We start from the raw sequence: 15,014 nt of genomic DNA, 5'->3' as shown, positions 1-15,014 counted from the left end.
CAGCATCATTTCTCAAGCAATGGCAATTTTTTCATTAACAGACAAACAGTCAAACTACCATAGTTACACTGACTTGGTCATGGGGGAGGGATTACCACCACTGAATTAAATGGCAAAGAAACCAAGCAGGCAATAAAGAAGTGGGTAAATGCATTGAGGGGAAACCTTTGGAAGCACAAGAATAGAAAAGATGATGGCAATTTAAAAATGCAAAGGAAAAAGGGGTTCAAAAGATGTAGCACTTGACTGGAGATAAGAACCAGTTGTAGCCACACAAGACTGAAACTCAGATGGGTTCTGCTTGTGAGAGACAAAGACTTCCTGAGCATCCCTGACATTTGCAGCATTGACCAGGGACAGCAGGAAGCTGTACTTGCTATTGAATTTGTGCAGACTATTTTTTCAGGCATTTGCTCGAGCTAGCCAAGGTTGAAGTGCTACTTTGGTTTTAGCCAATCCAAGGCATACACTGCTCATTAAGTTCTGCAGTGGTTTCTGGCCACATGGCCACATTTTTAGAAGTAAATAAGCAAAAAATAATATCTTTTAAACCAAAAAATACTAAAATAATCTTGAGAATAAAACTAAGTCTGGTAATTGCTACTGTTACTGTATGGGTGTGAAAGCAGTCCAATAAAAGATGCTGTAGTTCAGACTAAGAGCCTGAATTCAACTATGAAACCTCTTGATACACAAAGAGATTACAAATCTTCATAACGCTCATACATCTTCATTTTGTTCATTTAAACTGAAGGCAACAATCTAAGCTGTTAAGGAAATGAACAGCCTCAAGAAGGCTCAGGAATTCACATTTAACATTTCTTGTAAACATGAAGTTGTCCTTTATTTAGCAAAATCACATAATAATTTAGCTTGCACTTCTTTAGGCACTGAGTTGCTGTTCTATTTCTTTTAAACATGTTACTCATTACTAATGGTCAAAAGCAAAGTAAGCCATCTTTCCAGGGTTGCTGTGCATATATAGTACTTTTGATAATGAAATACAGTGAGATCTCAGGGGTGAGAAGCAGTAACCTGGAACTGAAGACTTGAACAGGTAAAAGCATCACCAAATAAAATACCTGCTTTCTTCAGGAAATACATATGCAGCACTGCCATTGATCTGGCAGGGCTCATTTTCTTTATCTTTGTTTAAAGAAGCCTCAAGAGCGAGTTGGTTCTGCTGGATCTCCCACTGCCGAGCGATGTTACCGATCGTTAACCGCTTCTTTTCCTGAAACGAGACACACCAGGCACCGTGAGTGTGACAGGGCAGGGGCAGCACATTTGTTTGGTCTGAAATATGCTGCTCAAGCAAAACATTTTAAATTGTTTCAGATTGAAGAAACTGTACTAGTGGTTGGTGGTTATGCATTAAAATCAATGCATTGTTCTAGTGCTATTTTGCATAAGTGCCAGCACATAATTTCACAAAATTTGCAATAAAGAAACAAGAAAAGTAACATAATAAACCCACAGCTTATGAAAGCATGAAGTTAAGTTACTTAGGACATGGAAACTGCTACTTCTGCAAGTTTTTCCATTTCAAAGAGCTCAAAACTCTAGTTCATGTTCCATTTGCCATGGGAGTTCTGACGCTCTCTGGTCAGTGCTCTACACTTACAGACTTCCACAATGACCGAGCTCCATGTCACAGAAAGGGAGGGAAGCTGGAATCATCAGTGGTTTTTATCACAAGAATCTTTAGAAAATTCTGTTGGTTCTCAAGGCTTTAGAGTCTCAACCTCAATTACTGTACAGCTCTACTGCTTTGTTAGCCCTCAGATGTGGGCTGCTGGATTCCTACAGAACTTCAAAAACTTCCATGAATTCCTTCTACATAAAGCAAACTTTACAAGTGTGAAGATTCTGCTAGCAGTAACTTTCTCTTGTTCCAGTAAATATTAAGTTCAACCACTGTTGGAAAGGAATGACATTCTCTATACATTTCAAAGCACATCTCAAGCTTTCCCAGAAGAGTGGGTTGGAAGCAATAAAAGAGAAGTCTGGAAAAAGAGATGAAGAAATTCTGTTGTTTGGACAGACAAGTATCAGCAAGGGAAAAAGAAGAGATGACATTGGTGAAATAAACATTTTCAATGCAGTGCATACAGGAAAACAGCAAATGTTTGCTACTGAACGAGTGCCTATAATTTCATTTACACTTCATATAGCATAAGAAATGTTGGAGAAATGTGATGGTAAAAGAAAATTGCAGAACATAATTCTCTAAATATTTTTTTCAGATTTAACTATGAAGAAACCTATAGTTGACAACTTTTTTTGCTGGACATTGTATCTATGTCATATTTGTTCCTTCAGTTCAAATGTGTAGAACAGGAAAAAAGCCTGAATCATAACAACTCATTCACAAAGGAAAATCTACAAAATCATCAAATCATATGAAAAATATTGGTGTTTTACTGTTATGCCACTTAACTATTTGAAGATAGGAAATATACTTTGATAAAATAAAGTCTAAAATGTAATGTTGAAATTGATTAATGATGACACTAGGTGTTAAAAATATTTTTTCTTCTAAGGAAATTTTCCACTAGCAAAAAGCACCTCAAAATCTAGGCCACCAAGACAAACAATCTCTCTGCTACAAGGAAATATTACATCAATGATTAAGAACACAAACTACAAATAAATACCTATTTTTTTTTCTAGTCAGAGACACACTTTCAACAGCATGAGACAATGTCATGTGTGAAAATTCTTTACTGATTTTCCATTTCTTGATGCTACTAAGATCTATCACTAACACTTCAAATCTGAAGATACTTTAAATACATCAATATCTTGCAGGGAAAGAAGAAATACCAAAACCAAACAAACACACTGCTTACAAAACCCAAAACCACCTCTCAAACCATATCTAAGTCTTTTTTTATTATATCAATATTTTTTAATCAAACAGAAATATACAAGGATACAAATATACAAGAATCTTATTCACTGGACACAAAATTTTTCACCCCTATTCTCTTGGGGGGTTTTGATATACTTAAAACATCTTTTAACACACTGTTAACATTCTGTTTGTGTCTTTTTATTTTTCAGTTCTATATGTTTGCTACGCTTCTTATGGCCTCCTGCAACTAATCCAGTCTAATCCCCTTCATGAAACATGATTTTACCTAGGAAACTTAATATGGACATGAACATTTCTTGTTTATTTGAATGCCAAATGGAAGGAGATTGTTTGTACGGGCATTACTGGCTGACAACAACAACAACAACAAAAGTAGGCACTTTTTTCACCAAAAAAAGAGATTTGGAGCCAGATGATGATATTCACACAGCAAATGGAATGAAGATACTCTTAGATTCTGGATCTTTGGTCTCCTATTAGGAGCACAGCTCATGCAGTCAGCAGCCCATGAAGAGTGTTCTGGAGGGCAGCAGGGTCTGCCCTGGTGGGGCACTTCTGCCTGTGTGTGTCAGCACCAAGCAGGCCAGCTGGGCTGGGAGATAAGATAGATCAGAGTTGTGCTGACAGAGACACAGCTGGAGCCTGCCTGTGCCCTCAGGGCCCCTTCACTCTATCCACAGAAAGGAACAATCTCAAGGGAGAAAACGAAGGAAAAACTACTTGAGAACACCAGAGTGGTCACCTGGAAAGGGGAGACCAAGGAATGTGAAATGACTGGAGATGTCCTTTAGTTTAGCCTGGGTTTAGGAAAATGAAGTTTGCCATCCACTGACATGTATCACACTCGTGGTTCAACATGGGCTTTCTGCTAAAGTGTACCTTGCATGTTTGACTGAATAGAGTTTCAGTCATGGAGTGCACTGTTGAAGCTGTGAAAATAGATGGAGGCATATTAGGGTATATAATACAATATCTACAGCCAAAAAAGGGATATAAATGATTGCTGTAAACTGGTTTACAGTAACCTTAGAACAGCCATGACAATACCTTAAGCAAGGTCTGTCTGTGGCTTTCACGCTTCCTCTCTTCCTCTTTCCTGGCTGCAATAGATGCCATACGTCTTTCTTCTTCCTGGAGGAAAAAAGAAACACAAATTCCTAAAGGGAGGAACTAAGCCAGTTCTGAAAAGTATTACTGATAAAATATGTTCTTGTGTTGGTATTTGAAATGGAAATTTTCATTTTAACACAATTTTAGAATTTTTATCATCTAACTACCATTAAAACCAATCAAATTGTTAATTATAAATAAGTCAAGAAAAACAGAATAAATTACTACTCAGATAAAAATGCTGAAGATAAAGCAAGTTAAAAGTAATATATGTAAGAGTCTTTGAAAAAGTATAAAGCATATGGTGACCATGAAAAATATTTTTAGATATGACACTGCAATATATCTTTTTAGTAGTTTTTGCAATTACCAGGATTTTTTTTTTTTGGTAAAAAACACACAGAGCAAAAAAGCTGGGTTCTAGTTATGCTTGAATCACAATTCAGGATTAATTTTTATCATTATAAGCTTTTTTCTGGGCCTGGCTTTTCTCAATCAGCAACAGAACTTGAGAAGAACAGAACATTTTCCAAGTTAGCTATTCCATGACCATTATGCCTCATCAACATTATTGCCTAATGATGAAGTCTCAAGAAGAAAGTCATTGATTTCTAAACAATGCAAGTGAAGCTGTTTCATTTTCCTGGTACAGCAATTTGATACTGCAATAGCCATATTAGGTTGGATGCTCCTTGTTTACAGAAGTCTAAACATTCTCACAGCACAGTATTTTTAGAACATATATTTTCCAAGTAACAAAAGAAATGTTCACTATGAAGTAAAAAGTGTAGATTCTTTCCAACACAAATATTTGGGAAGCATACTTTAACTTATTTTGATTTACTTCACATGCCATTTGGGCGTTTCTATTGAAGCCTCTTCCCAGAACATATGAAAAGTGTTTTCATTTCCTCAAAATAGAAAGCTCCTGTCCAAATCTTTTCATTTTCTGGAAAAGTTATATGTTAACAAAATTAACAAACAAAAATGAACAGAAAGCACCATCAACCAATAAGACAAATTGACATGTCAAAATTTCTGCATAAATACAACATGCTATGTTTAGAGCATTGTAAGAGCCCCTAAGCACATGGGTGAGTGCTTACTGGAAGAGAAAATAAAACAGGAACTTCACACTTAGCAGGGCCATTACATTTTTAAGAAAACAATTTCCAAAGCATAAGAAATTCAGTGCACGTAGCAGACTTACTCTGATGTGTGTACAGTCCCCCTGAAACCAACTGACACACCATGGAATTTGGCACCAGTCTGAAAAGGGGTTAAAGAACAGATTTTCAAACTGTTCCTCCATGACTATCCTAATATCATATATTAACAACAGCAGTACCTCAATGCACAGTAAGGCAAGAGGCTTTGCACAGAGCAAGCTTCTATAACAAAATTGTATGCAAGAATTTCCTTGGAACACTAACTGGAAAGCCCCTAACTTTTTTTTTTTTTAATTTATTTATTCTCAATGCAACTTGTCTTTCACTGGTGAAGTTCTGTTGGCAGCCTCCTCTACTACTGGGCTTTTAAGCTATTCCTAAACAGGATATTTCCAAGGGGCTACTGCCATGGAGTTACAGCACAATCCTGGTTAGAAGGACTTCTGTAGGTCACCAGTGCATGTTAAAGGAGATCACCAGTAACTGAATGACAAAATAAAAGGGCTCGTGGATACAGAAGGCCTTCTAGATGCCACTCCAACAAAACATCACACAATGAAATCCAGCAGTGAATGGGATGGTTCAGGGTTCAGGCAGGCTGTGGAAATCATGAACAAACCCCACACAGACAATATGTCACAAATATGAATGCATCATTAATAATGTAAATAAAAATGTACTGTTCCTCACTATATGATCCAGAATTTTAAGAACTGAAAATATTATCCCAATTATGTATTACATTATTCTGTTAGTGTTTTGTCTAAAAACCACAAATCTTAAAATAAAAGATAAACACTAGCAAACTACATTAGTGATATCTTTCTTTAGAGAGCAGGTTAGATTTGTTTCAGGGTTTTTTTTTAATTAAATTGCTTCATTTGACTGTGTATCTATGCTTTTAAACCAGGCTTCCTAAAGAAACAAGCTTTTTATAATTTTTTTGTCTTCATCTTCTCTGATGACTTTTCAACACATTGATCATATCAAATAACAATGTTTAGAAGTCTTGAACTAAGGGACTTTTCTTGTTCCCTAGAAGTTTGATTATATTAAACTGGTGTGTAGAAAGAAGAGAAATGTAAGCTAGTTTTACCACCAAGGAAGAGGAAGAAGAAACTATCCATTCTATTTGGCAGAAAACATCTGGCCATTCATCAGAGACTCAGCTTCAATCTAACTGAGCTGGTGTTGTGTTTCACACTGGTGGAGGTGAGAGCTTGATAACAAAATTCCATTAATAGACAATTAGCCTTCATTAATTTTATTCATTTCAAAACAATTTGCTGTAGTTTTTTTCCCAAGTTTTAAAGCAAAAGTTCCCTAATCAGTTTTCTCTCAGCTTCTACAAATCTCTTCTTTCTCTGTCTTCCTTCCCAAGGCTGTCCCTTAATCCAGCCCAGATGTGTACCTTATGACTGCCTCCCGTGCAGGAGGGTCTGCTGCCCCCACTGAAGTCAGTCCTGGGCCTTCCCTGCCAACACAGTCTCCATACAAAGATCAAAATCAACTAATGCAAACTACTTTCTAAAAAGAGTTTTAACTGAATAAGGCTTTTTTTTCCTTGATCAAGAGTTTATCCTAATTATAGACATTTTAAGAACACTAATCCTTCTCTAAAATAAGCTAGCTTAGCCAAAAATTAAAATACATCCTTAGCTTTACTCAGTATTCGTAAAGGCAGAGTGATAGAGAAAGTCTCTGAATAAAGATCAAGGGTTACATCTACATATGCATTCTTGATTAATCTTAAAAAACACATTCCCCAGGAGCCCACAAAAAAACCCACCCAGAGCACTGAACAAGTAACGAAACAAACCCCTGCCCAGCCTTGCCACAATTCATTTTTACGGTCATCCCTTCTCTTTTAGAAAGGATTTGGGAAGAGCTGGAGCGCTCTCCCTGTGTCACTCGTTTCCCCTCGCTGTCCCGCGGGCTGTGTCCATGTCCGTGCCTCTGTCCGTGCCTCTGTCCGTGCCTCTGTCCGGACGCGTTCCCGGGCCGTTCCCGGCCGTTCCCGCCGCGGTCCCTGAGGGCTCTGCCGTGCCCACGGCGCCCCCTGCCGGCCCCCGCGCGCTCTGCAGCAGCGCCCATCCCTGCCCGCCCGAGCGGGGGAGGAACCCCAGGGAAGCGGAGAGGATCCGCACGGAGCGCAGCGGATGCACGCGCTCCTCCTCACCGCCGCATTGCTATTCTTCAAACAAGGTCCTTTCAACAAATGACACCATTTAAGTCACACTTAAGTGTCTTATTTCCCAGTGGAAAGAAAAATAAAACCGTTAGGGATCCCTCCCTAAGAAAAAACCCCTCAGTGTGGGAACCCAGGACATCCCTCTGGCTGTCCACGACAGCCAGGACCCCTGCCAGAGGGCTCAGAGACCCTGGCACGGAGCTCAAAATACGTGTGGGTTTGATTATGAGCAATCACCAACCTTATATGAAGATCAGCAAGCCACAACAGTTTAAGTAGAATACTAGTGAAGTTATCAGGGGGTGGAAAAGTAGATTTTGGGGTTTCTGTTATGGGGGTTCAGGAGGCAAGATGGAGGGAACTGGGCATGTCCAGCCTTTCTCTTTCTTCTTCTTGGCCTCCATCTTCTGCTGTAATGTTGGCACTCACAGATTGGTTTAGAGTAGAAGCTCACTGTCTAACATAGGTGATGGGTATTGGAAAGTGATTGTAAACATTGTACACGTAGTTTTCAGTATAAAGACATAACACCACCCTGGGGGCAGGCAGAGTGCCTGAACTGTCCTGCTGGACAGACCTCGGCAGGGCAGGAGAAAATTTTTTTATAGATAAGACACACTAAACAACCTTGAGACTGAGAAATGAAGAGCTCAGACTCATTCTCCATACGCCCGGGCTGGGAAAAGAGACTTTTAACATTCCCGGGGTCACAGCAACCCAAAAGATTCCAAGAGCTCAGAACACTTTATGGTAGTGATGGAATCTATTCTGGCTAGAGCAGTAGAACCTACTCCCTGATCAGCAATGAAATGTCTAAGCAAATAATCGAAACCAAACACAGCTCTCTTACTTTAAGCTTCTAAAACGTATAAAACCTCAATGAAAAATCCAAAGCTTTGCTTCTAAGAAGACACAGCTTGTGTTTCAATCTGGCAATATTTTAAAAAATTTGCATTATATATCATATTTACACACACGTACAGGAATACATACACACTTAGCAAATTCTCTTGAGGAAGTCTGTTGGAAGTGATGGATAGCAAATGTTCCTGGTTATGTAACTCCTTAGTAAAGCATATGTACATATTTCAATCTTATTTAAATACTTTATTACATATCTGCAGACAGTCTCTGCTTACTATTACCAAAGAGTGGAAAAAAAGAAATAGGTCCCAATCAAACTGTAAGCACCACTGGGCAGGCCCACTTTTGAAAAAGTTCAACATACAAAGCAGGGTGAAAAAGCTTCAGAGCCCAGAAAAACAACCAATATGCCAGGTTAACCAAGGTAAATAACCACAAATGCAACCTGAGCCTGCTCTGACTGTGAGGCTCTGCACAAGCCCATTCCATTCATCCAGTCCCATCGCCTTGCAGCTAAGGTGAGGTGAAAGTGTGAGTTACTGACACGAACACAAGTGAACAGGAGTCCATCCAGCTACAATAATTCAGCCTCCTGCCCAGTCTTTAAGCCTTTAGACTGAGCTACCAAAGGTCAAGAAAGCAAAAGACTTCCATTGAGCTGATGTTTTAGATACACAACACCAAGAGGTTGGGTTTTCAGCTGAAAATCATCTTGTCTGGACAATGAACAAGTGAAGAGCATTATAGGTGCTTAACCTCACTGATTTTATCACAAGTATGGCTGTATCTCAGTGCTTCAAGAGCTTGAATCTGACATTCAAAAAGGGCTTAGGAATGAGGTGGCCTAAGAGAACATCAGCCTCCACACATGTCAGGGTTTAAGAGTTGTCATAATTCAATCCAATCCCTTACCTAAAGGCAATCTACCCTAACTAAAAGAATAATTACAGTGCACAAATGTTTTATTCCAAGTACAGTGTCTTTGGTTTTCATGGCAAATTAAAATGTTTCTATGTTTCTGAATAGTGCCCTCAGGCAGAGACAGTTGTCATTAAATTTTTGCACCAGGGCTCCTTTCTCCAGGGAATCCTATGGAAAAAGCCTGGCACCAAAGTGTGTATATTCTTAAAACCAAACATGAATGAAGCTTCCAAGTCTCATAAAAACTTCTGACAATATCCTTCAGTAGAAGAAAAGTTAAAATCAGAACAAATAATTGTGTAAAACTCAGTTCTTGAGCAGAAAACTTCTGAAGAAGTTAGTGAAGAATTCCTAGTCAGGTAAAAACCCAGCAATCATCCAGCTCTCAGTTTTGTTGCAAGACAAAGCAATGCTAAAGTTCAAAATGCCCAAATATTCTTCAGGCTGATGAAGAAAAGATCCTATAAATGTAATTAGAGTTTCATTTCTCACACTTATCAAGAGTACAAGTCACATGCTCAACACTGGAAATCCATTCCCCCACTAGGTTAGATCTACCCTTAGAGCTGACAGCAACAACATATTGCAGTGCTAGGCAGAATAGCTGGATTTGGGATTGCCAGCTCTTTAATTTTACCACAGATCCCATGATACTTGTTATTTTTCTTTAAATCCCAGTTTCTTAAGTCATACGATTATCTGGGTAGCAGTTTTTATTGGAGAAAATATATAGCACCCTCTACGTGGAGAAAAATGTTAAAAGACTCAAAAAACAGAAGGCAAATAAAGAGTAAAACACATTATTTTTACAAGTAGGTTTATGAGCAGCACAACTGAAGCCTGGTTTTCTAAGGCTTTGTGTCTTTGTGGTGATTCTCTGATGTTTAACAAGGTGCAAACCCAGATTAAGTTCTTCCCATGGCTGTGAATTTCTGACAATTTTCCCCCATACAGATCTCATAGAGTCTAAGAAGGAGTTTGAGCTCTTTCTACCATTTTCCCTATCACTGATATTTCTACCAGGATCCATCTCCTCTTGACGAGGGTTAAAATGGGGAGATGGAGAGATATTTTCTTTACGCAACTCAAGTTTCTGAAATAATACTGATAAAACAAGTTTCTAAAAGCAAAGTAATTTGCAATTATTAAGTCAGTATAAAGTCATAATAAAAGTTATTATTAAGTCATTATTAAAGTCAGTATAAAATATAAAACCCCCTAGTTTAGGAAAGCTTAGAATATCCATGAAAAAACAAGTATTTAGTATTTTCAGTGATGGAAGCAAAACTCTCATGTCCCAAAGCACTTTCTTTTTAACATTAATGTTTTCCACACACATGTTACATTTTTCAGCCTAACTGGCTCTATGAAAAAGCATCAGCTGCAGTTCACAATGCAGTACAGCCTTGGTACAAAGCAAATGAGCATTTAAAGGAAGGTGTATATATCAAAACCTGGTCTAAAAATTCACCACTGTATCACTGTTGCTTGCTGCTGGACAGATTTCTCTGGTAAGAAATCATGCTTACACATCACTTTTGAGCAGGCACAGAAGAATTTATATTCTATATTAAAAGACAAAATTGGTGGCATTATGGTAAGACCCTGGTGATTGTCCTTCATCCCTTGGAGTGGATTTTCAAGAGGCCTGTAGGAGACTGAGTCCTCTCTCCCTTATCAAGGTTACTTGAACTTGAGCAGCAGAAACAGAAATTATCAGGGAGAGTAGGTTAGGAAGAGAGAAATACAGACAGACACAACCTGTGTGATCACCAGATCTCCCTTGAGAGGCTGAATAAAGAAACCAATTAAATTCTTAAATAAAAGATACCAATTACAGCAGTTTTAGGGCAAACAGACCACTCCTTTGGAAGAAATGTGCTGTTCCTTCTCAGCTACACAACAAAACAACAAAGACTGTCAGGAAAATTCTAACCAAAAGCTTTGCAGGCTCTCTCATGTCACATGGCAGCTGAACACACAGCATTTGCTGCTGGAGTTTAACCACTTCAAAATAAACATGTTAAATGAAGTAAAAATGCAAACCCTTAAGAAAGGGTTACAGTTTTAAATATTATAATGTCTATTCACCATACAATTCCATACTAAATTAATAAAAAAGTTTGTATTTTTAATATACACATACACACAGAAACGCCTGCATTCTACTTCTGATTTGAAGTATCTATGAAATTTGATGAAAACAGAAATTTCTTACTGTGATTCTCTTCATATCTAGCTGTCGGAGCTGCATCATATGATGGAGAACAGTGTGTTTGTACCATGTCTCCTGAGCTATTGGATTGCCATCAAGGGTGATATCTGACAAGGATGAGGAATCAGCAAGGCACAGAATATCCTCAAAACTGTAACCAAAAGAGTTTAAAGTTTTAATGTCATGGAGTAGGAATAAATTTGAGGTGGAAGATTTTATTTCTTAAGGACAGAACATAAATATTTAACTGTACTGAAACACTTCCACCTATCAATACTGTATATGACAAATACAAGTGTTCTGAAATACCAGCAGCTGCTGCTGGCAAACTTTTTATTCCCTTCACATACAGGTAAAAAGAGATCCAGAATAAGGAGAACTATAGGAGTATTTAAATCAAACTCCCTGGTAAAATATGATACATATAAATTCATATTCAGAAATATAATAGGTGTGTTTGCCATCAAAGGCAGCATGGAAAACCTGGAAAGTAAAAGGAGAGAAAGCCAACCACAAATATCACAGAATGATCCTAGGTGTCTGAATCGTCATTAATATTGAAAGTAAAACAACTACAAAAGCATCATAATCTTCAAAACAGCTTAGTCCATTAGTTTGAGTTCAGTCTACAAACTCTAACCAGCTGGCTTCTTAGAACACATCACATTTGGTTACCTGCCAAAAGTAACTGACCTGTGTAAAATGCATTTAGAGATGCATAACCTCTGTAGCGTTCTTTCATTGAAAATGAAATGTGAAAAGAAAGCATCTCACATATTTAGTACTTTTAAACATCAGAGAACTATTTGACTGGATTTTAATTTAAAAAGCTGAACATTTATGGTAATAAATAAGACTCCCTAACATGTTTACAAGGTATGTGTGACACTGCACCATCCTTATGTCCTTTGGCCTTCCAAAGTCAAGTCTGCCTTAAGTCAAGTCAAACCTTAAGTATGCCCTGAGCTTAGTGATCAGAAAACATATGCAGTACAGATGTTCATTTCAAAGACTGTCACTGAATAAAGTTGCAATAGCTATTGTGGTGCAATTGGTGCAGAATGCAAGGAGCTCCTGCACTGTACAAAGGGCACAGCAGAAAAGTGACAGGAAAGGGGAAAAGGTTTCTTTCTGCTTGGTGCAAGAAAACATCCTAAAAGCCAATGGAAAGTGAACTGTGGGTAGATTGTGACAAAGACAGTGAAAGTTCTTAAGATATCTGAAGAACTGGCTGTTTTGTACATGTATTTAAAGCTCAATTATTATTTTCTGTTTCTTTTTATAATCCTGTTTCCTTTCTAGAAAACAGCTTATGGAAGCATATTTTTGGAGGATCAGTCTGACACATTACATAAAATATATACTCAATATGTCCTAAAGATAAAAGATAATCTTCCCAAATGACACAGAATTTAGTAAGGCAAACTCAAACATGTTAGAACTAAAAACCCATAGTCTGAATTTCCATTGAGCTAGAACATATTTTGCTTGAAAAATATGAAATCCTTTGGTCTTCAAAATTATTTTTAAGTATATTCAAAAGCATTAAATATATTTATTCTGAGTACTTACCACTAAACATTTAACCAAACAGTACTTCTTTCATTACATATGATTTACAGATTTTGAATAAAAACAATTTCTTCAGGAAATGACAGAAAAGTTGAAAGCTTGCTAGTGTGTTTTCAAGACCTTCCACTTACACATACTGCTGTGCTTTGAAATTCTCACTGCTTCAGCATGCCAGAACATTCACTCTGGACCTAAAAACAGATGTGCTTGCTTTATCCTGCCTTTAGCTGCCCTATTAGCAGATCAGTTTTAGAAAGAAACAGCAGTGCAAAAAACTGTTTTCACATCTTTGTATACGCATACAAAAAACCTGAGCTTTAGAAATTCCATATAGAAAAGTTCATATACTGTACTTGTCACACTGGTATCCTAACCCTAAACTAATTAAAGCTTTAACGTGCTACATTCCCAAACAGATTGCACAGATTCCAACCAAGCTTCTGCTGCTTCCCAGCACTCAGACTGCTGGGACAGAGCCCCGTGGTGAACACTCCACAGCAATCAGAGGCCACATCTCAAGGCTTTGTCTCTCCAGCCTCTGCTCACCACAAAGGAGCCTTTAACCTGCTCAGGAAACACAAAGCAGCTCTGGATGGTGCTGTGTCACACTGCCTCAGGCAATCTTCTCCATGGAATGTCTGATTCTCTTTCCAAAAGGCCTTCCTGCAGGACACAACCATCTCTCATTCCTGTTCTTCTTCTTACATAAATTATCTTAGCTAAAATTGTCATTTCAGCAACACAAATAAGTCACAAATTTGGGCTAAATTATCAGAAAGTGTTTTCTGGAAATCTTTTAGGAATAGATCAGTTTTCCATCTTGTGTTCATGCTCCTAGTCCTGCATCCAGGTCTCCCCTCTGCCAAAGGGACTCAAACCCACTTCTCCTTCTCATATCAGAAGGCAGCAATTATCTAACAGCAGAGCACTCTGGAGCTCAACCTGCACCAGTGATACACATGCACAGGAATATTTATCTTCTGTTCTAATCTGCTTGTTTAGGGAGACAATTGCTCCTTCTCTACACATTTGCATCAACTTTTAAAAGCACATTGCACAAAGGGGAAAAGCTCTGGAAAAGAGAAGGAGGACAACATACTTACTATAGTCTGAAAGAACACCTGAGAGGGAACTCTATGTTCAAAAATACTCCAAAGAAAAAAACTTGTGTTTTTCCATGTCTCTAACTACTAAACTACCTATGAGAAGAGATGTAACTACCATAACCTCTCATTCCCCTTTACCTGCTGTTGTGCAAGCATTTAACAATGCATTTATAAATTTTCATCTTGCTGAGTAAAAAGGTATTTTCTTGTTTTTATTAGGCTAAGAACATTGCTTCTCTCAGGTTTCCAATTCAGCAACCAAATGAAGAACAAAAATTACATGAGCTTGTATCCAACTCATTCCATATACCTAGACTAAATGAAAAAGCCAACATAATGCTGACCTGGACAGCAGTGTAACACTGAAAATATGTATTTTGTTTCCAAGATTAAAAAATGGTCTTCCCTGGTTTCACATGTTCAAACATGAGCAATAACTTTCTTTCTGATTCTCTGTGGCAAATCTTTCCTGCAAATGTTACTGCAATCTCTTCCCTATGCCACATGACAAATTAAAAATGGGATTTCTCCCATTTCTTTATAACCAGCTCTATATATAGATATTGCATTCAGCCATCAGGTATAAACACCTTCAGAGTGTAACTGCTACGATGGTTTGGGCTGAAGCCAAAAACAGGACTTCCTTTGTTTCCTGTCAGCATCAAGTTCAGTTTTAGCTTACATTATCTTGCCAATATATCTTTTTTTTACTAAAAGTTCTGCAGTGAAGCAGCACTGAGCAGCACTGAACTGCAGAGCATTCTGAGTCCTTCTCTGAAGTATGAGGTAAAAAGAACATAATGATTAAACCCATGGAATACCCTTATGCCTAAAATAGTGACAATTTCTAATGGCATTCTTGAGTCATCTACTGAAGTATTAATTCACTATGTCAGTATGTGTCAATTTAAGACTCAAATATTTTCACTGACACAAAAATAGAAACAAGAAAATCTTTCCATGGAAGCATTGCTTCAGAAATGCTGTT

The 15,014-nt window shown here is 37.9% G+C and overlaps 1 protein-coding gene across 1 annotated transcript in view; it reads right to left on the bottom strand.

Moving 5' to 3' along the window:
* LRRC49 (leucine rich repeat containing 49) overlaps window positions 1-15,014 on the bottom strand; it is a 40,415-nt gene that overhangs the window by 10,335 nt on the left and 15,066 nt on the right. Inside the window, exons 9-11 of the mRNA XM_036389701.2 lie at window positions 11,352-11,499; window positions 3,926-4,009; window positions 1,083-1,234 (exon numbers count right to left, since the gene is read on the bottom strand). Coding sequence (XP_036245594.1) covers window positions 1,083-1,234; window positions 3,926-4,009; window positions 11,352-11,499 — 384 coding nt within the window. The remainder of the gene's footprint in view (window positions 1-1,082; window positions 1,235-3,925; window positions 4,010-11,351; window positions 11,500-15,014) is intronic.

Source organism: Molothrus ater, chromosome 13 (assembly GCF_012460135.2).
Source record: "Molothrus ater isolate BHLD 08-10-18 breed brown headed cowbird chromosome 13, BPBGC_Mater_1.1, whole genome shotgun sequence".
In the NCBI taxonomy this organism is placed as follows: Eukaryota; Metazoa; Chordata; class Aves; order Passeriformes; family Icteridae; genus Molothrus; species Molothrus ater.
Note: the sequence above shows the minus strand (reverse complement) of the source record. Positions and strands in the feature narration are given on the sequence as shown.